This window comes from Aegilops tauschii, chromosome 1, assembly GCF_002575655.3.
Source record: "Aegilops tauschii subsp. strangulata cultivar AL8/78 chromosome 1, Aet v6.0, whole genome shotgun sequence".
Classification (NCBI taxonomy): Eukaryota; Viridiplantae; Streptophyta; class Magnoliopsida; order Poales; family Poaceae; genus Aegilops; species Aegilops tauschii.
Window position 1 is genome coordinate 222,301,188 of NC_053035.3, and position 20,367 is coordinate 222,321,554.

At 50.7% G+C, this 20,367-nt stretch overlaps 1 protein-coding gene across 1 annotated transcript; it reads right to left on the reverse strand.

The window, feature by feature from the left end:
• Positions 1–15,371: 15,371 nt before the first annotated feature.
• LOC109785869 (uncharacterized) lies at positions 15,372–17,263 on the reverse strand. The gene is made up of 3 exons (XM_020344457.4): positions 16,279–17,263; positions 16,044–16,172; positions 15,372–15,734 (listed from the first exon to the last, which is right to left on the reverse strand). Exons 1-3 carry the CDS (start codon positions 17,185–17,187, stop codon positions 15,618–15,620), a joined length of 1,155 nt encoding a protein of 384 aa, XP_020200046.1. The 5' UTR covers positions 17,188–17,263; the 3' UTR covers positions 15,372–15,617.
• Positions 17,264–20,367: the final 3,104 nt, after the last annotated feature.

Below are 20,367 nucleotides of genomic sequence, written 5' to 3' on the forward strand. Positions count from 1 at the left end.
TGACAAATCCTAATCTCGATCTATGCCAACCCAACAAACACCTTCGGAGACATCTGTAGTGCATCTTTATAATCACCCAGTTACGTTGTGACGTTTGATAGCACACAAGGTGTTCCTCCGGTATTCGGGAGTTGCATAATCTCATAGTCAGAGGAACATGTATAAGTCATGATGAAAGCAATAGCAATAAAACTAAACGATCATTATGCTAAGCTAATGGATGGGTCTTGTCCATCACATCATTCTCTAATGATGTGATCTCGTTCATCAAATGACGACACATGTCTATGGTCAGGAAACATAACCATCTTTGATTAACGAGCTAGTCAAGTAGAGGCATACTAGGGACACTCTGTTTTGTCTATGTATTCACACATGTACTAAGTTTCCGGTTAATACAATTCTAGCATGAATAATAAACATTTATCATGATATAAGGAAATATAAATAACAACTTTATTATTGCCTCTAGAGCATATTTCCTTAAGTTGGCACCCACCGTGGGGCATAACATCTATCGAGCTATAGTGCATACGGTTTCTCCTTCATCGATGGTCGGAGGCGAGCTAGTTCTGAGGCAGGTCATCAGCTTCTTTCGCTCAGCTTCTCCATCATCGACCCGGCGTGGCATCCTGATGGTCTACAAGCAGCTATCGTCGCTCACATCTTCTTTCGCCTGACGCCGTTGGAGAACATCATGGATTGATTCCATGTTGGCAACAAAGAGGGAGGTGGGTGGGTTAACAAAGATTGGCTTCGGATCTTGTACTTGACAAGACACTGGGCCATGGAGGCGGAGTTCGCCGCATGAATCATTGATGAATTCCAGGCCTCCGAAGAAGAGAGCCTGGCCTGGCTCATAAGTGTCGATGGGCTCGATCAACCCCGCGGAGTTGGTGATGAAGTTCATCGCCCCAAAGGCAAACATCTTGCCAGGAGCAAAGGCAACACAGGTAATGTCAGATCCCATCTGGATCTCTATTCTGGCTAGCACGACCCGTACCTGGCGCGCCACTGTGTGTGTGAGTTCGGCAGACCCCTCGTTAGGGTGCAACGATAACCGAAAAGTCCAGAGAGGAAACAGGAGATATTTTACCTAGGTTCATCCCCTCATGGTGGAGGTAAAACCCTACTCTTGCTCTTATTGTATTGATTGGATGGGATATACAAAGTACAAAGTAGATCCCGATGATCGTAGGTATACCGATGGGTAATGACTAAAGTGTGTCTATCAACTAGCCCGACCCCGGTTTATAAGGGACCCCGACACTACTAGGGAAAACCTTATACACAGAACTTTAGCAGTAGCGCTGGGTAAAATAGGGCGCTACTGCTACTTAGTAGTAGCGTGGGGCAAAGGAAGGCGCTACTGCTATGAACATAGCAGTAGCGCGGCAAGGGAAAAGAGCGCTACTACTAAAATTACCCTACCGTTGCCGCCAGGCTAAGTTTAGTAGTAGCACTTTCCTATGAAACGCGCTACTGCTAGCTAGTTTAGTAGTAGCGTTTGCTCCAAAACCGCGCTACTGCTAATCCAGCCTTATCCCCCCGCGCGCCCGCCCGTTTCCTCACTCTCCTGTCTCACTATCGCGGGCGTCGTCCTCCTCCTGCCATCGCCCCGATCGCCGCATTGCCGTCGCCGGCGTTGCCGCCATCCTCCGGCCTTGGTAAGCCTCCTTCTTCTCCTCTTCCTCCTCCCTCCTCCCTCCTCTAGCTGCCACTCCTCCCTCCTCCGCCCACTCCTCCTCCCCTCGTCCCTCCCCCTGCTCCTCCCTCCTCTAGCCGCCCCTCCATCAATAGCACCTCCTCCCTCCATGTCCCCTCATCCCTCCACAGCCCCTACTCCCTCCCCCTCCTCCATCCACAGCCCCTCCTCCCTTCATAGATTTAGTTGATAGTATAGATAGGTAGAATGTAGGGTTTTTCAATAGTATAGATAGGTAGAATTTTGTAGAATGTACATAGAATTTAAGTGGTTAATAGAACTAGTTTATTTATAGTAAGTGCTTAATATAATTAGTTGAATTAGTAAGAAAATTAATTATTTTTATTTATAGTAAGTGCTTAGTTGAACTAGTTGAATTAGTAAGAAAATTAATTATCTTTATTTATAGTAAGTGCTTAGTTGAACTAGTTGAATTAATAGAACTAGTTTATTTTTAGTAAGAAAAAATTAGGTATGGAAAATTTAGTTATTTTTATGTTATTATGACTTTGTGATCAAAGAATTCTATATGCGATTTGATGTTCTAAAATTTTAATCGGTGGAATATGCAGGCTTTGTAGAGTCGTGTCTCCTTGGAGTGATCGTCATCCGAGCTACCTCTACTTCCTCTACATCCGAGTCGGTGAGCTAAAAGTCCACCTCCTCCTTCTCCACTCCTTGTTGTGTTGAATAGAGTAGAACTAGGGTATTTAGTCAGTGAGCTCATGTGCGAATGCTTATGATAATTGATCCGGATGGAATTGCAAGTTTAAGCATCATTGTATGCGTATGAACATCTTTGTTCGCAGGGAAAATCCGAGTGGCATATGTTTTGCCGGAGTGTTGATTCATTTCCGTTCCGGCAAATTTCAGGCGCTCGATATGTCCTATTTTAGCAAAGGTCATGCCGGATTTTCCTGTGAATTTAAGCATGACTTGTGCTAGAATATGTAGGAAATATTGAGTGCCCCGGATTTGCTGGAGAATTAAACGCCATTTCGAGTTAACTTTTGAGTTTTCTAGTAGTTGCCTTCGACCGATTTTCAATTAATGTTTCAACTATGAACATAGGAAATGTCTGCCGACAAAAAGGATTTCGCTATGTGCGAATACTGTGAAGACGAGTGCAGCCTGTGCGACATACATTTCCTAGTTGATGATAGGCGCTTCAGCATCAAGCTGGATGAGACCTTCGAAGTGGATACAGTAAGTCACAACGACAAGTCTTTTTTCGTAATTAAGCATGACTTCTGCTTCTTTTGCTTCAACTTATAATTTTAATTTTTTACTATTCTACTAGCGTATCCCCTGCCATGCAAGAATTTTTGTCTTGGATAAGATTGGTTTCAGTCCTATGAAAATTAGGGAGGTAAAGAGAGTTCACTTGAGGACCGAGCATGGTTATACTTTTAGCGCAAAATTATACAATGCAGACACCTACACCTATTTTGAATGCAAAAATTGGAGAGCACTATGCAAGGCTTATGCATTGAGCCTGATATGCTTATCACCTTTGATATTCGTCCGGAAGATGATATTGAAGGTAATATCGACATCTGGGTCGATGTGCAGACGCCTCCAGGTCTACCATTATGTGAGTTTCTCAACCATATTTATGTCTTCGATATTGTTTATTCAAAAATAGTTGACAACTAATTTCTATTGACGGCTTATTCCATTCAAGCAAACATGTCCGGCGCTTGGTAGACATGACCTATCACTGTCCCGGGGCTGAACTAAACTGCGAGGAGATAAGTCATTATGTTTCATGGCTTGAGGATCTTGATGCTGTCAAGAGAAATTATTTTCCTGGACTTGAAAATCTTAGTACTCAAAACATGCGACCAATAATGTTCGTATTGAACTACGGTCACATCTATTTAGGAAAGATGGTAAGATTTTTACTATTTGTCCCCAGTGCATCTTTTGCATACATTATTTTTAAGCTAAACTTCATTGCTAAGTATGTTACTACGATGTTCTTCAATAGGGACTCCCGATGATAGTTGTGCCTCATTGGATCGAGTCTAAAGATCGCATGGCAATGGTTAGCTTACGGCCAAGACATCCTACATCACACATGAATGCGTTCAGGATTTCTAAAACCGAGCAAGTCTTAATAGTGAAAGACTGGAGCAGAATTGTGAAGGATCACAGAGAAGTACTAGGGGGTAGCAATCAGAAGAACGACCCACAATTAGGAGACAGGTTCATCTGCATGCTCCAATATGATGAATCAGGACTGCTACACATGTTCTATGCTATTTTACCTGAGAGAGAGCAGCAAGAGTGATTAGCTAGCTAGAATGAGTTTGAAGATGATGATGTGCTACACTACGACTATGATGATTAAATAGCTAGTGTTGGTGGTAATGACTGATGATTATTATTAGCTAGTGTTGGTGGTGATTAGATAGCTACACTATGACTATGATGATTAAATAGTGGTAATGACTATGATGATCATTAGCTAGTGTTGTTGGTGATGATATGATGCAAGAGTTTATATATTAATATGATGATGAGTTATTATATCATTGGGTGAAAGAACCGCGGATTAGTTTCAAGTGGATGGATCCTAAGCGATCAGGTCATGGATTATCCACCTAGTGATTTAATAACTCATTATAATATAAAAACAATCTCTAAATTGGTACTGTATGAAAACTTATATAAAGGTGTATGAGTACGACATAAAATAAAAAAGAAAAACAATACGGAATAATAGTAGTAGCGCGGGCAGTGAGACGCGCTACTAGTAATTACCAGTAGCGTCTATTGCGCTACGCGCTACTACTAAGTTGATATAGCAGTAGCGCATTTTAACGGACGGTACTTGTCGGTGTCAAAACCGGCGGATCTCGGGTAGGGGGTCCCGAACTATGCGTCTAGGATCGATGGTAACAGGAGACGGGGGACACAATGTTTACCCAGGTTCGGGCCCTCTCTATGGAGGTAATACCCTACTTCCTGCTTGATTGATCTTGATGAATATGAGTGTTACAAGAGTTGATCTACCACGAGATCGTAATGGCTAAACCCTAGAAGTCTAGCCTATGAGTATATGGCAATGAATCTGTCCTATCCGGACTATGCCCTCCGGTTTATATAGACACCGGAGAGATCTAGGGTTACATGGAGTCGGTTACATAGGAGGAAATCTTCATAATCGGTCGCCTAGCTTGCCTTCCACGCCAAGTAGAGTCCAATCCGGACACGGGTATACTCTTCGGCCTTCATGTCTTCATAGCCTATCAGTCCGGCTCAACAGATAACAGGCCAGACGCCCGAGGACCCCTTAGTCCAGGACTCCCACAGTAGCCCCTGAACCTGGCTTCAATGACAAGGAGTCAGGCGCGCAGATTGTCTTCGGCATTGCAAGGCGGGTTCCCTTCTTCCGAACTCCAAGATAGTCTTCGGATGTGATGATTTTATCCAGACCTGTTACACACTATGCACGACCGCAGAGAGAATATATATATTTCATACGAGTCCCATCCGCTGACAACTTTATGCAATGTGACGTTACGTCCGTTCGGTCATAATTTCGAACCGTTTGTCCCATGTTTCAAGACGCGGTTGCTATTGGCACGTCTTGTCGAAGCAGAGATTGTGTCCCCTTATCGCGGGATTCTCATCAATGCGGGCATGGGTAACCCAACCGTGCCGTTTACACGGCCCTTGGGAATAGGCGAATCTCAAGGCGGGTGAGGAGGCATTTAATATTTGTTGCCTTTATAAGGAGATAAGGATTTCCCCTTCCTCTTCTCATGCTTTCTCTCTGTCTCTGCCTTCCCAACCTTGAGCTCCAGCGCCCAAGTTCCAATCTCCTTTCCACCCCAGCAACCATGTCCGGATCTGGTGGTCAGGGCAAGTGGATGGTCTCCTCCGTCACGGAGGAGGACATTACTGAGCTCCGGCGGCCGGATATTTGGCGAAAGAGATCGCCCACCGTCTGCCGGCCGAGGGACAGATCGTCCCCACGCCGGAGCCCACAGAGAGGGCGGTATTCATCCCCCATTTCTTCCGCGGGCTAGGGTTTCCACTTCACCCCTTCGTCCGCGGGCTAATGTATTATTACGGGGTAGATTTCCATGATCTGTCCCCAAATTCCTTCCTCAACATTTCGGTGTTTATTGTCGTATGCGAGGCCTTCCTCTGCATCCACCCCCACTTCGGACTGTGGCTCAAAGTCTTCAACGTGAAGCCGAAGGTGGTAGATGGCCAGCACGTGGAGTGCGGAGGGGCAATGGTGAGTAAATTGTCCAATGTCTCTTGGCCCAAAGGCACCTTTGTGGATACGGTAAAGGAATGGCAGAAGCAGTGGTTCTATGTCACAGAACCACGCGGCACCTCCTGGGCCGCGGCTGCCGAATTCCGCTCCGGCGCTCCTATGCGACTCACCTCCTGGGTCGAGAAGAGTCTGGACTGGTGTTCTCCTGACGAGCTGATAGCACTGCAGACGCGTGTTCAGAGCATGGTAACAAAGAGCGTCAAGCTCGTTGATGTGATCCAGGTGATGTTAGTTCGCCGGATCCTTCCATGCCAGCGCCAAAGCCGGCCGCTGTGGGAGTTCAATCCAAAGAAGCACCGGACCCTGGTGAGGCTCTTCGAGACTACGCACGAGGGCGCATGGAAATTGCTCTTCAAGGGCAATGAGAAACCACCGGCCACGGATTCGGACCGTGGTCACGATTGTACACACCCCTCCAGCAAGGTATGTTATTTCGAACGAGTCCTCAACCTAATTGTTTCGAGGATGATGTCTGAGCTTTTGTTATTGCTCCTTCAAGACTGGATGGAGAGGGCGAAGCGGATCCAGTGTCCGGCTCCACTGCCCGAAGAACCAGTCATCCCGCGCTTGGCGGAGATGCTAGTACCGGCGCTGTATAAGGCGCCGGAGAAGAAGGCCAAGAAGGAAAAGAGGGCCAAGAGCAGCCTCCGTCGTAAGGGTACTTCGGACGCGGCGTCCGAAGACGATGAAACTCATTCCTCTGTCCCTGAGGACAATGACGGGGGTGTGGAGGAAGAACAAAACAATCCTCCCCCTGAGGAGAGGAAGAAGAAGAGGGCGGCTCCGGCGCATCTGGAGGCGGAGGCGCCTAAAAAGGGGAAGGGCTTTCCGGCGGCCAACACTGCGTGGGACGTTGACAGTAGTCCGGAACGACGCCCCCGCACAAAGCCCCAGGCCGCATCGTAAGTGACATGGTTTATTTATGCGCACATCCAGTCTTTTCTCTCCATTATCTTGATGTAGTTAGCTGTACTATCGCAGTCCGGCCCGCGACCTAATCCAGCGATCCTCGTCTAGAAGTTCGTTGGCTCCGTCGGAGATGGCGAGCCAGTTGCCACCGCCTGCTTACTCCCCCGGGGCCGGGGACGACGCCGGGGCGCTGTCCCGGAGGGCCGATCCGAGCCGGGGAGGAACCCAGGACGCTGTTCGGGAGGCGCCACGAGGCGAAGCCTCCACTGCCGGACACATGGAGGAGACGATCCCCATGGAGACTAGCGGAGAGGGCCGCATCCAGCTTGTCCCTCAGCCAGATACGGTTCCGGAGACCCATATGGCTCCGGAGTCAAGCGGGCAGCCCCGTTGAAGGAGGGGGTGCACCATTTCCGCTGGTGGCCCCTGTCCATCCAGGGGTGCCGGATAACCTGATGGAGGCGCTACGAGGCGCCTCCGTTATGGAGGAGCACCGTGTTCTTATGAGCGCGGTGATCGAGAAGGTTCAGTCCGCCAAGAGTGGACTGAACGAAGCCTGCAGCAACCTGTTGACAGGTTTCGAGGTAAATAACAGAGAAAAAACCCCATATAGTCAGTAGCCCCTGAGACACTGTCTGGTGCTTGGTAAGAGGAACCGGACAGAGGATCAATCCTCTAGTGAAGGAGACTAACGTAATATGTGTGCATGAGCGGGCGTCGCTGTTGGCCGCGACCTCACATGCTGCCGAAGTCTCTGAACTGAGGCAGAGGCTGGAGCGGACCGAGAACGAGCTCGGCGAGGTTAGAGTGCGGCTGCAGGAGAAGCAAGGTAAGTAATGGCTTGCTGTGTGTTCGGAAAGCGGAGACGCTGTGTATTGACTGTAATGTCGAAATGTATGCAGGAGCCACGACCGAGGTCGAGGCCCTGAGGAAGGCCCTGGGCGAAGCCGAGGAGAAGGCTGTCCAGCAGCAAGCCGCCCGTAAGAAGCTCAAGGCCCGTGTCAAGGAAATCCAGCTGGAGCTCCAAGATGCAATGAAAAATGTGAGGCCTTGGAGAATGATGCGTCGGCTCAGGAGGCCGAACTCACCAAGGCTCGTCAGGTCGTGGAGACCGCGCGGAATGAGGCCCAGGCCGTCATCCAGGAGATCCAAGAAGCCAGGAAAATCACGGCGGGTAAGGCTTTTAAGATGCAAAGCAAGTATGCGGAGAGGCAGTACCTTTTACTAACCCGGGTTCGGAGTTCCCCAGGAGCTTTTGCGGATCTACCACGCAGCGTATCAGACGCTGCAGATTTCTACCGAGCCGAAGGAGGAGGTTCTACGGAGAAGTTATTCTGGGCGCAGTATGCGGTGCCAGAGCATCCCGTGTCTTTCACCGACCAGCTGAAGCAGCTAGTGGAGCTGCACCGGGTGGCCGAACTAGCCATGAAGGATTTGACAATCCGGCTATGGCCAGCCGAAGCTATGCCCAGTAGCTACTTCGGACTCATGAGGCGCCTAATGGAAGCCTATCCGCGGTTGGACGTCGTCAAGCGCTCTGCCTGTATTGAAGGTGCCCGTATGGCCTTTGCTCGCTGCAAGATGTGGTGGGCGAAGATGAACGTTGTTGAAGTTGCCAGCGGGCCGCCGGAGGGCAAGGAGCACCACACACTCGAGAAATATTTTACGGATGTCATAGAAGGGTCTCGACTTGTGGCAGCTCAATGTTCGAAGGACATTATTTTCAAATGAATACATTCATTTTGTCCTTTGCCTCGTATTATAAAGACAAAGCTTGTTTTGTAATGCAATTTCGTTATGGTTTAAATTGTTTCCTCCTGTGCAGCCGTGTTATATGCAATCTGAGGGTTGGCCAGTCATCAGCTTCTGCCCTCACGTAATTAGTACGGAGGTGTTCAGGATGGGATCTAAACAATCTTGATCTAATTATATGGTCCTTGAAGGAGTTGTTTAGCGCAATGAACAAGGCAATCAGACTATACGGCTTAAACGCCCTCACTTAGCCATAGGAGTTTTATAATTAAGCAAGTGTGTAGCCCCTGGTCCAAGCGAGGGTGCTGTCAGCATCTGATCGGGAAGTGCCGACCCTTCGCGTGACGCGGAAAAAATCTCCAGCGATTTTGTAACCCTCGAACAGCTGACCGGCTCTCGCCGTATCATGACAGTCAGTTTTCGGCTTTCTCTACTGAGGTGCTCATCCGGTCAGGGCCAGGGCACAATCGCAGTAGTTCTCCCTTTACTACCCTAGCCGATAGAGCGGAACATAGGGTAGCAAGCACAGGAGCCGGGCAACCCAACTATTGACCAAAGACATGATTCGGAGCCAATGCATATAATGCTAAATTCGGGGTGCCGAACTTGTATACAAGAAGTGTTCGGACTTTGTTGCCGTGTTATGGGGCGATAAGCAGCCCCTGGCGAATATGAAACGTACAAAAGAGTACCGATGTAGCTGATAAGCAGATCGAAATAAAATGAAGTAAGAAGCGAAAACCGCAGAAACTGGGCCGCAAATCATTTTTTTATAACTGAATGGATACGTCAAGGCGTATCTTATACAAATAGTGAAATAAGCACCCGTACTATTTAACATGCCGGGATCAAGAAGGAGCAGCGTGCGGGTCCTGGTCAATAAGTAAAAATACCGTCAAGAAGAACGTATGGAGGTTACCCTACGCACCTATGCTGCATGCCCCCCTTGTATGCCGATCCTTCGAAGGGGCTGGTGATCAGGCTCGCGGGAAAAGGAACCTGAAACAGAAAGGAAAAAGTGTGTCCGGGGTCGGTCTAGCCGAACTATAGATCTCGGTTAGCATGTGCCTCCGTCGATGTCCATGGAATTTCGAGTGCGTAATTATGTACGAGTGGTACGAATGCCACTTCTTCATCGGGACTAGGACGGAGGCCGAATTTCTAGTCGAGCTCTTGACGAGCCTTGCTGTCCTGCTGCAGTGTAGTTCGGAACCTCTTGACGGTGTCCAGGGGCTCGGCAGCCGCACTATGGTGCTGTTTGAGAAGGCCGCTCTGTACCTCTGCTGCTAGGGCGGCGGTGTGCTCCTCTGTTCGGAGGGAGCGTTCCGTGTTGCCATTGACTGTTATGACGCCGCGTGGACCGGGCATCTTGAGCTTGAGATAAGCGTAGTGTGGCACTGCGTTGAATCTAGCAAACACTGTTCGTCCGAGCAGTGCGTGGTAGCCACTGCGGAATGGGACGATGTCGAAGATTAACTCCTCGCTTAAATTGTCCGGAGAACCGAAGACCACTTCCAGCGTGATTGAGCCCGTACAGCGGGCCTCGACGCCTAGTATGACTCCTTTGAAGGTAGTCTTTGTTGGTTTGATTCGTGAGGGGTCAATGCCCATCTTCCGAACAGTGTCTTGATAGAGCAGGTTGAGGCTGCTACCACCGTCCATTAGGACTCGTGTTAGGTGAAATCCGTCGATGATTGGGTCGAGGACCAATGCGGCCGAACCGCCATGACGGATACTTGGGTGGTCTCGACGATCAAAGGTGATCGGAAATGACGACCATGGATTGAATTTGGGGGCGACTGGCTCTACCGCGTAGACGTCCCTGAGTGCACGCTTACGCTCCCTTTTGGGGATGTGTGTAGCGTATATCATGTTCACCGTTTTGACTTGAGGGGGAAACTTCTTCTGCCCCCCAGTGTTCGGCCGCCGGGGCTCTTCGTCCTCGTCCTCACTTTGTGATCCCTTTTCTTTGTTTTCGGCATTTAACTTGCCAGCCTGCTTGAAAACCCAACAATCCATGTTGGTATGATTGGCTTGCTTGTCCAGGGTGCCGTGTATCTGGCACAGACGGTCGAGTATGCGGTCCAGGCTGGAAGGTCCTTCATTATTTCTTTTATAGGGCTTCTTCCGCTGGCCGGACTTGGAGCCAGTGAATCCGGCGTTGACTGTTGCGTCATCGGTGTTGTTGTCACTGCTTCGGCGTTTGTGTTTGTTGCGCCGGAGCTTGCCAGTGCTATTCTTGGCCTCCGAGGGGCCTGTCTCGCTGGCTGTGTTGTTACTACGGGCCAGCCAACTGTCCTCTCCCGCGCAAAAGCGGGTCATGAGTGCCATGAGGGCTGCCATGGACTTCGGCTTTTCTTGGCCGACGTGGCGTGCTAGCCATTCGTCCCGGATGTTGTGTTTGAAGGCTGCCAAGGCCTCAGCATCTGGATAGTCAACGATCTAGTTCTTTTTGGTTAGGAACCTAGTCCAGAATTTTCTGGCTGATTCTCCATGTTGTTGAACTATGTGGCTTAGATCATCGGCGTCTGGTGGTCGGACATATGTTCCTTGGAAGTTGTCTAGGAAAGCTTCCTCCAAGTCCTCCCAGCTGCCGATAGAATTTTCAGGGAGGCTGTTAAGCCAGTGCCGAGCTGGCCCTTTGAGCTTGAGTGGGAGGTATTTAATGGCGTGGAGGTCATCTCCTCGAGCCATGTGAATGTGGAGGATGAAATCCTCGATCCACACTGCGGGATCGGTTGTGCTGTCGTATGATTCGATATTGACGGGCTTGAATCCCTCGGGGAATTCGTGATCCAGTACCTTGTCCGTGAAGCAGAGAGGGTGTGCGCCACCTCTGTACTGGGCCGCGTCGCAGCGTAGCTCTGATGGAGTCAGTCTGCGGCATTCGGCCCGGGCGTGGTTAGGTTTGTCACGTCCGAATAGGTAGCCATCGTCGTGCCTTGAGGCACGTCCGCGCGATCTGTAGATCGATCTTGTATGTCCTGCTTTATTGTCCAGGGTCTGCCGAAGGTCGTATGTGTGACCCCGAACTCTTTCGTTTTTATTTTTTCGGGGTGGTGAGGTAGGCTGCTGTTCGGCCTGAGTTGCAGCTTTATCCCGACCGCATGGTGGCTGGTCGGCCGCCCTATCTCGACCACGCAGTGGTCGTTCCGCATTATGCGAGGGAGATATGTGTTCCGGTGCCTCCTCATCGAATTGAGGTAGCAGTCTGCGTTTCGGGTAGCTTTTGGCTGGGCGCTTGAGGCCGTATTCTTCGGCTGCCAGGACGTCGGTCCATCTGTCGACGAGCAGGTCTTGTTCGGCTTGAAGCTGTTGCTGTTTCTTTTTCAAGCTCCTTGCAGTGGCTATGAGCTGAAGCTTAAAGCGCTCCTACTCCAGAGGGTCCTCCGGCACGATGAAGTCTTCATTGCCGAGGCTTGTCTCCTCTTTGGAGGGTGGATGGTAACTATCGTCCTCCGAGTTATCTTCTATGGCCTGTTCATCAGGGTTGTCTTGCGTGTTGTCATGTTCCTCCTCTTCGGAATCAGCGCCGACATGGTCATTGTTTTCGGCGTCGCTCGGAGTACTATTTTCTCCGGTGCCAGTGTTGCCATCCTTTGAGCGACGGGGCTTAGAACGACGTTTGGGGCGCCGGCGCTTGGACTGCGTCTCGGAGGGTTTATTCTTATCCGGCTCTTCTTTGTCGTCGCCAGATCCTTTGGGTGTATCAACCATGTACACGTCGTACGAAGAGGTGGCCGTCCAACGCCCAGTGAATGGCGGGTCTTGGCCTTGCTCATTGTCGGCATCGTCGTTCATACCGGTGATGTCTTCGGAGCCATAGTCAAGCACGTCGGTTAAGTCGTCGATGGTGGCTATGAAGTGGGTGGCGGGTGGGAAGCAAAATTCCTCGTCGTCCGCTTCTAGCTCGAACCGAACATAGTTCGGCTGTGAGTCATCCTCCAAGGACAAGTTCTTCAGAGAATTTAGTACGTCCCCCAAAGGCGAATGCTGGAAGATGTCTGCGGCGCTAAATTCGAAAATCGATAACCGATCCAGCTTGGTGTCCGCGAGCGCACTTGATCCGGAACGTGTAGCCGGAGACGAGTCCGGAGTTCCATTGATGCAATCAATGCAGGATGTCGAGTCCGTGTGCGGCTCCAACACCGCGGACTTTATGGCCTCGGAGGGGATGATCTGCTTCGGTACTGGGGCCGTTGCAGCAACAGGATCCATCTCCTGGGTGTGCTCCGATGATAGATTTGAGTCATGTTCATCGGAGAGAAAGGGAGCGATCGCCGCGGTCTCAAATCCATCGAAGATCAAGTCTCCACGGATGTCCGTGAAGTAGTTCAAGCTTCCGAATCTGACCTGATGGCCAGGGGCGTAGCTATCGACCTGCTCCAGATGGCCGAGTGAGTTGGCCTGCAGTACGAAGCCGCCGAATACAAAAATCTGTCCGGGGAGAAAGGTTTCTCCCCGAACGACGCCATTACCGACGATTGAAGGGGTCATCGAGCCTTATGTCGACGGCACAGTGGAACTCTCAATGAAAGCACCAATGTCGGTGTCAAAACCGGCGAATCTCGGGTAGGGGGTCCCAAACTATGCGTCTAGGATCGATGGTAACAGGAGACGGGGGACACAATGTTTACCCAGGTTCGGGCCCTCTCTATGGAGGTAATACCCTACTTCCTGCTTGATTGATCTTGATGAATATGAGTGTTACAAGAGTTGATCTACCACGAGATCGTAATGGCTAAACCCTAGAAGTCTAGCCTATGAGTATATGGCAATGAATCTGTCCTATCCGGACTATGCCCTCCGGTTTATATAGACACCGGAGAGATTTAGGGTTACATGGAGTCGGTTACATAGGAGGAAATCTTCATAATCGGTCGCCTAGCTTGCCTTCCACGCCAAGTAGAGTCCAATCCGGACAAGGGTATAATCTTCGGCCTTCATGTCTTCATAGCCTATCAGTCCGGCCCAACAGATAACAGGCCGGACGCCCGAGGACCCCTTAGTCCAGGACTCCCACAGTACTGCTAACCTTTAGCTGTAGCACCGTAGCAGTAGCGCGGTTACCCGCGCTACTGATAGGCCAAAAACCCGCGCTACTGCTAGGCTTTTCCCTAGTAGTGCGGGGGCCTAAGGTTAAAGAGTCCTAGTTGGTTATAAGGCCGTGGAAGGATCTCCTCGCAGTTCAGCCTCCTTGTCTTGCATGGCAAGGATGCCGATTCCTTCATTCTCGAGCCCCCCCCCCCCCCCCCAAGCCGTGCTGAAGGCCCAAGCCATACGCCGACCTTGGTTTCCTGGGCCGGCCTGGTGGTCTGACTTCCGAGGTCTTGAGGTGTTACACCGTCAACACCCTTGTTAGAACTGTTGGGGACACAATAAAGTTCTATTTGTGTTGCAAACATTACCACTCGTATAGGGTTCACTTGCCTCACCGGATTGATAACTTTGTTTCTTACTGAACACTAAGGGAAAACTTCCTACATACTACAAACTTCTGTGCTTGGGAGCCCAACCATGTACTTGATACACAAGTCAGCAAGATAAGGGGCACGTGATGGCGTGGCCATTGGCCTAGGGCACAACATCTCCCGCCATCCTACTACACCACTGCTGCAGTGAGCGGCGCCTTCGCCTAGCCTGGCGCGACCGCAATCTCCTGACACTAATCCCTACGCCGCGGCTCCCAGCTACTTGTCCTTCCTCTGGTAGCCCATGACATACACACGATGTTGGACATCTCCGTTCAGTGCGACGACATGACATCACCATCCCCCGCCAGCCACTCATCTCCCATGCGTGATCGGCGACATTGGCACATGGTGAGGCCACGCCTTCTAGTACGCGGCATCCAGAAGGAGAGGCTACACATGACCTGGCTACCTCCCGACAACGACAGCCGATGCGGTGCTATGAGTGGCCTCTCCCTCTGGACACGGGGATCGGCGACTGATGTGTGGGGGAGGGGCTCGGGCTCGGGAATGAGATATAGAGAGGGGGAGAGAGGTGGCTACCCTACTAGCTCAATTGGCACGCCCTGCTGATGTGGCAGTGCCCGGTCAGCAGTCAACTCGATCAAAACCGCCCCAGCGAGTCAAAACCAGTCAGGGTTGACTCATGAACCGGGTGCTTAATTCAAGGTGTGGGTCGGCCCGTTTTGAAGTTCGGAATTGGTTCTCAAACTGAGTGGTTAGTTTATTATTTATCCCAAATGATAAGACCCATAGTGGGAGTAACATAGGTAGTAACATTACACATATCTAGATAAAATAAATTATGTGGCAAGCAATAAATGAAGAAAGAGAGACATGTAGTAACATAGCTAGTTACTACTAGTATGAGTAACATCACACATATCAAGGCAAGATGAGTCTATAGCATAATAAATGAAGTATTGCATGTTACCACAAATATGTTACTTCCCATTATAAAGGTAGTAACATAGAGTAGTAACATGCCCATGTTACTACTCTATGTTACTACCCATTGTGGCTAGTCTAACGCCCATACGTGTGGCATGTTTGCACAACGCCTACACGCCTTGATCCACGTTGATTTCATTTTGCACGAATCCTAAAGGAATCTGTTAGAATCTAAGAGCCACGTGGGCATCATCGTGTGTGTGGGCGTTAAAGAGTTTGCCCACACGCCCCGTAGCACGCGGTTTGCCAGCTGCACTGTGTGGGCGAACTAGTTTACCATCACATCAACTAAAGGAACGGCATACGTTTAACAGGAACACAAGCGTCTTTGACTCTTTAGCACTTTCCAGTTCAAATCAAGAAGAAAACAGCAGGGAAACTACAGAGAGAACCGTCCACTCGCTACAGCTTTCATAACACACACACAGTTCCGAGAGCACAATGCAGTTATCGATGTCCTGAATTCAGGTCAGACTGATGAAGCAACCCATTGACGAAGTAACTGCCGGTGGCGACGGACGTGGGAACGAGCTCCTCAGTGGCGGTGGTCGAAGCAGAACTCCTTCCGGGCACCGCAGGAGCAGGTCACGCACGCCACCACCTCGGCGCCTGGGCACGCCGCCGCTCCGTGGCCACCTCCGCCCTCGCTCTCCTGTACGAGTGTAGATTTCGTTAAGGCAAAGCACCAACATGACAGAAAGAGGCCGCGGAAACGAGCGGTGTTAACCATTAAACTGACGGATGCATCGGTGGAACAGAACAAAATGATCGCGATTTGTTGCATTCACGAGTGATTTCTTATCGCTGAACAAAATGAAAAAGCTCATTTTATGGAGTAATCAAGGATCGCTCAACAAAACGATCATGGTGATATATATGCAGAGCATGCGAACTTCGAATGATTCAGGTGATCGGATTAACAGAGAGAACATGGACAACTAGGATAGTGGAGATGGCTTACCAGCCTGCTCGCCTTCTCCAGCGGCCTTGTTGGCGATGTGTCGAACGTGCAGATCGTTCCGGCCGGTGACTGATACGGCGATGACGAGCAGGATGCGCCGCTGGCGGCGAGGATGTCCTTGCTGCCTTCCTGCGGCGACGGAAGCCAGCGAAATCAGAGACGCGAATGGCAAAGAAATCCAAAACTCAACCGCAGAGGCGGAAGATCGAGCAGGGAGGGGGAAGCGTCGCGATACCTGATTGATCGCCTTCGCCGGCGAATTGACGAACGCGCAGCACGGCCTGGTCGACGACACGGACAGGGTGGCGCGACGGGTAGGGTCGCCGATGGCCAGCGCTTCCGTCTTGGCGACCTTCTTCAGCGGCACGGTGACCTGCAGCTGCTCTTCCAACTGCCGCTTGTTCCCGCGGCGCCGTGACCAGAGGGTGCTCCCCTCGGTCTTCCGCTCCGGAGATGCCGACGTCCGGGAGGCCGGGAGGACGAGTGGCGGCGAGAAGACGAGATCGCCACCGCCGCTAATCCTGGGACCCGCGGGAGACAACGCCTTGTCTGCCGCAGACGCTGAAGAATCTTTCCGCCCGAGCGCCGGGTTCGGAGAAGCCAGGAACGCCGGTTCCCCGCCGTCGTTGCCGTTGGATCCCGTGCGCGTCGGCGTCGGGGGAGCCAAGGACGCGATGGCGCCGGTTCCGTTGGAGCCCCCGTGGCCGGGAGACAACGACGGCCGAGAAGAAAAGACCCCAAAACCGCTGCTGGCGGTGGAGCCCATGGGGGTCAACGACCGCTCCGGCGAAGTCAAGAACGCGAAGGCGCCGCTGCAGTTGGAGCCCTTGGGCGCCGGCTGTTCCGGCAAAGCGCAGAACGCGAAGCTTCCGTTGCTTCCGCTGGAAGGCGACAGCGCCGACGAGAAAACGCTGACGGTGCGGCCGGCGCTGGGTGGCTGGGAAGGCGCGGGCGCGGAGGAGAAGGGGGGCAGGTCGACCAACATCTTCTTGCGCGGGGAGAAGGCAGGGAAGAGGCAGCGGCGCTTGCGGCCGGTGGCGCAGGGGTCGGAGAAGGCGACCGGCGACTGGTCGCCCTCAATGCGGAGCTCGGCGAGGTGGTGCTGCCGCTGCGGGGTGTGGAAGAAGGCGCGGGCCATCTCCATGGCTGCGGTGCGCGGCTTTCTTGGGTTCTTGTTCTATGGCAGAAGGCAGTTATTAGGTGGTGAATACCAGAAGGGCGTCCGGGCTTTTTACATGCTTTTATTTATAGTAAGAAAAAAAGACAAGATTTGGGAAGCCTTTTCTCGAATACGGTACCACGGTAAACACCAACGGGTAGTCCCCCCGCGCGGGCAATCGGTCGCATGTCGGCCTCCCACTCCATCAGCCCTCCTCTCCCCTTCCTCCCCGGCACCGTTGCTGGCGCCCGCGGCCGGCCTAGCCCCGGGGACGCTGGTGGCGGCGGCCCCCTGACCTTCCCTCCCGGTGGCTCTCCAGCGCGGGGTGGAGCTGCACCGGGGGGGGGGGGGGGGGGGGTGCTCCTAGGCGGCGATGGACTGGGTGGCGGCGGGGTTCCCCGGCGCGGCCGATGAGCGGGTGGGTGCTGGCGGCGCCGACGCCAGCCTGCTGCAGCGTGGCCGACGGGGCTTAGCGGGCCCGTTTCGGGCCTGGTTGGGCCAGGGGTGGCCTGGTATGCCCCACTGCCGTGTCCGGACGGCGACCGCGGCGGTGCCTGAGGCGCGGGCCTCTCGCACGACGGCGGTGGAGGTGGTTCCATCCCGCTCGGCCTTGGTGTTGCTGCTCCCGTCGCTTGGCACTTCTCTCCGGTCTTTTTGGCCTCGTGTTGGTGCTCGCAGTAAGACAACGTGGGCGGCGGCGCAACCGCGATGGCACATGGTGTTGGGCGGTGGTTTGGCTGGTCGGCTCCGGTTGGGCGGTGGGGTTTGGAGTGCGGGAGAAATCCTTGTCGGTTCGTCCGGCTCCGATGCGGTGACACCGACGGGTGCCGCCAATCCTTCTTGAAGGGTGTCGGTGGTAGCCATCCCCCACTTCCCTCCACATGCCGGGGTAAACCCTAGGACTCGTCCGGGCAGCAGTGTCATCGGCATCGCATCCCTTCTTGAAGGTACTGCTTTGTACGCGGCAGATCGGAGCCTCGGACTGTGGTGGTTTATCTCCGGAGGGTGCAGCGGTGGCGGGTCATCCGCGCTTTGTCGAGCTGTCATTGTTGGCATTTGTTTCTTCTTTTTCATTTGGGCTTGATGTGCTGCTTGTCCAGCAATGCTATGTGTATAATGTTGGTTGCTTTGGAATACAAAGCGGAGGAAACCCTTCTTCGATATGGAGAAGTCTGAAGCGCCCGAAAATTTAGTTATTTGCCCAAGGTAGATTAGTACTATGGGTGTGGCTAGAGCGCACTCAACATAATCAAGTCTTAGTCAAGTCACAGAAAATATGAAAAAAGTAAAAAATATTACAAAAATGCATGGATCTCCATGTAATATTTGACGAATACAGTCGACCAAGATCTAGCAATCCTGTAGTACTATTGAATTATGTACTATAAGGGCATCTACAGTCGGACTAGGCAAATTGGTCACTCAAATGTCCGCGGACGCGTTCGGTCAGTGTGCAGATGTGTTCGTTTTGACTTCCTATTTGTCCGTCCATACTGTCATATCCTTTTTTTATACGTCCGGTCACATACATGTGATTGATGAAGAAGGAAAGAGAAAAGGAAAAGAAATAATAATAAAAAAGAAAATGATGCTATGTGGTGAGACAAATTCTGTGGGACAGACGCAGGACCACTGACCGGACATCGAACACTCTTCGTACTTATCCCATATATTAGGCCAATATGATGAGTGCGGACAACTCAGGCATTTAAGGAGGCTTTAGGAGGTCCGATTAAATCAACTTTTTTCTTCTCTCTTCTGTCTGCTTAGTGGTCTTGCGTCCCCGATCAATTTAAAAAGACCGGATGTAGATGCTCTAAGTGGGTTGTTAAATTGTCAAGTATACTCGCTATTAGGCTTTAGGGCAAATACAAAATCATCTCAACCTACATAACATAAGCGCAAAAGAAGAGTGTGTTTCAGTTTTGGTACGGGCATCCTCATACAAATTACTACTCACTACCTACAGGGTGACCTCACATCAATTGATTGGAATTCACGGGGCCCGGAGCTGAAATCAGATATGGGGAAATTGATGAGGGGACCACACGTATTCCTGTAGCCTCCCATCCGTAATAACCCGTAAGTTAGAATTTTTTATTGTTGTTTCTTTTTACAGTTACCCATATATTATATCCACATATATTAATTTATACAAAACTGAGTAATTTGCATGTTACATATTTTTACGATTTCAATATGACCAGGACTGTAGAAATTTTGTTGACTCAATTTTTCTTCGTTCAGGCAGATCCTGCAGGAATGCCTACAAGTAGAGGGAGCCAAAATTTTAGCAGTGGATGGCCCACCACTGCTAATATGGCATTAGTGACGGGCGCGCGCCCGCCACCCATAACTAGGTTTCTAGTGGCAGTTGTAAATTAGAGTCCGCCACTGATATAGCTGCTTAGGCAAATCATATTTGCTGCCATGGCTCTGCCACGACAGTGTTTATACACATTACTTCACCGGGATAAATTGACTATATTGCCATGGCTCTGCCATAGCAGTGTTTATACACATTACTTCATCTGGGTAAATTGACATAGTCGACAGAGTTGTATAATTCTTAACAATGGAGAACTCACTAACACTAGAAATTTGTTTCACCTAACAAACAAGCATCAATTATCACATCCATCTTATAACTAACTAACTAAGAGTTCACCGGATTACATATTCTTGACTTGGACCTTATTTACAGATAAGGTCAATGACAACCATCATCTACAAGTTGTTGTTGATGTTGTTCCTTATCGTGATTACCACTGGTGTGTCAACCCTTAGTCGTCTCTTTCCCTTCAGGAATTCGGCTGGGCCGTCTCATAGAACGATATGCGGTCGTCTATGTCCGTCTTTGATGACCCACAAGTATAGGGGATATATTGTAGTCCTTTCGATAAGTAAGAGTGTCGAATCCAACAAGAAGCAGAAAGAACTGACAAGTGGTTTTCAGCAGGTATTTTCTGCAGGCACTAAAATTATCAGTAACAGATAGTTTTGTGATAAAATAATTCGTAACGAGTAACAAGTAACAAGTGTAGCAAAAGTGCAGCAGGTGGCTTAATCTTTTTTATAGCGAAGGATAAGCTTGTACAAACTTTTATATAAAGCAAAGCATTCCCGAGGACACATGGGAATTATTGTCAAGTTAGTTTTCATCAT

What these genes read in the sequence shown, in the direction of transcription:
- LOC109785869 (XM_020344457.4), bottom strand. Translation starts at nt 17,187, where the DNA reads ATGGAGATGGCCCGCGCCTTCTTCCACACCCCGCAGCGGCAGCACCAC. An exon ending in CGGCGAAGGCGATCAATCAG is followed by an intron (nt 16,173 to 16,278) that starts GTATCGCGACGC and finishes CCGTCGCCGCAG; the next exon opens with GAAGGCAGCAAGGACATCCT. An exon ending in TGGAGAAGGCGAGCAGGCTG is followed by an intron (nt 15,735 to 16,043) that starts GTAAGCCATCTC and finishes ACACTCGTACAG; the next exon opens with GAGAGCGAGGGCGGAGGTGG.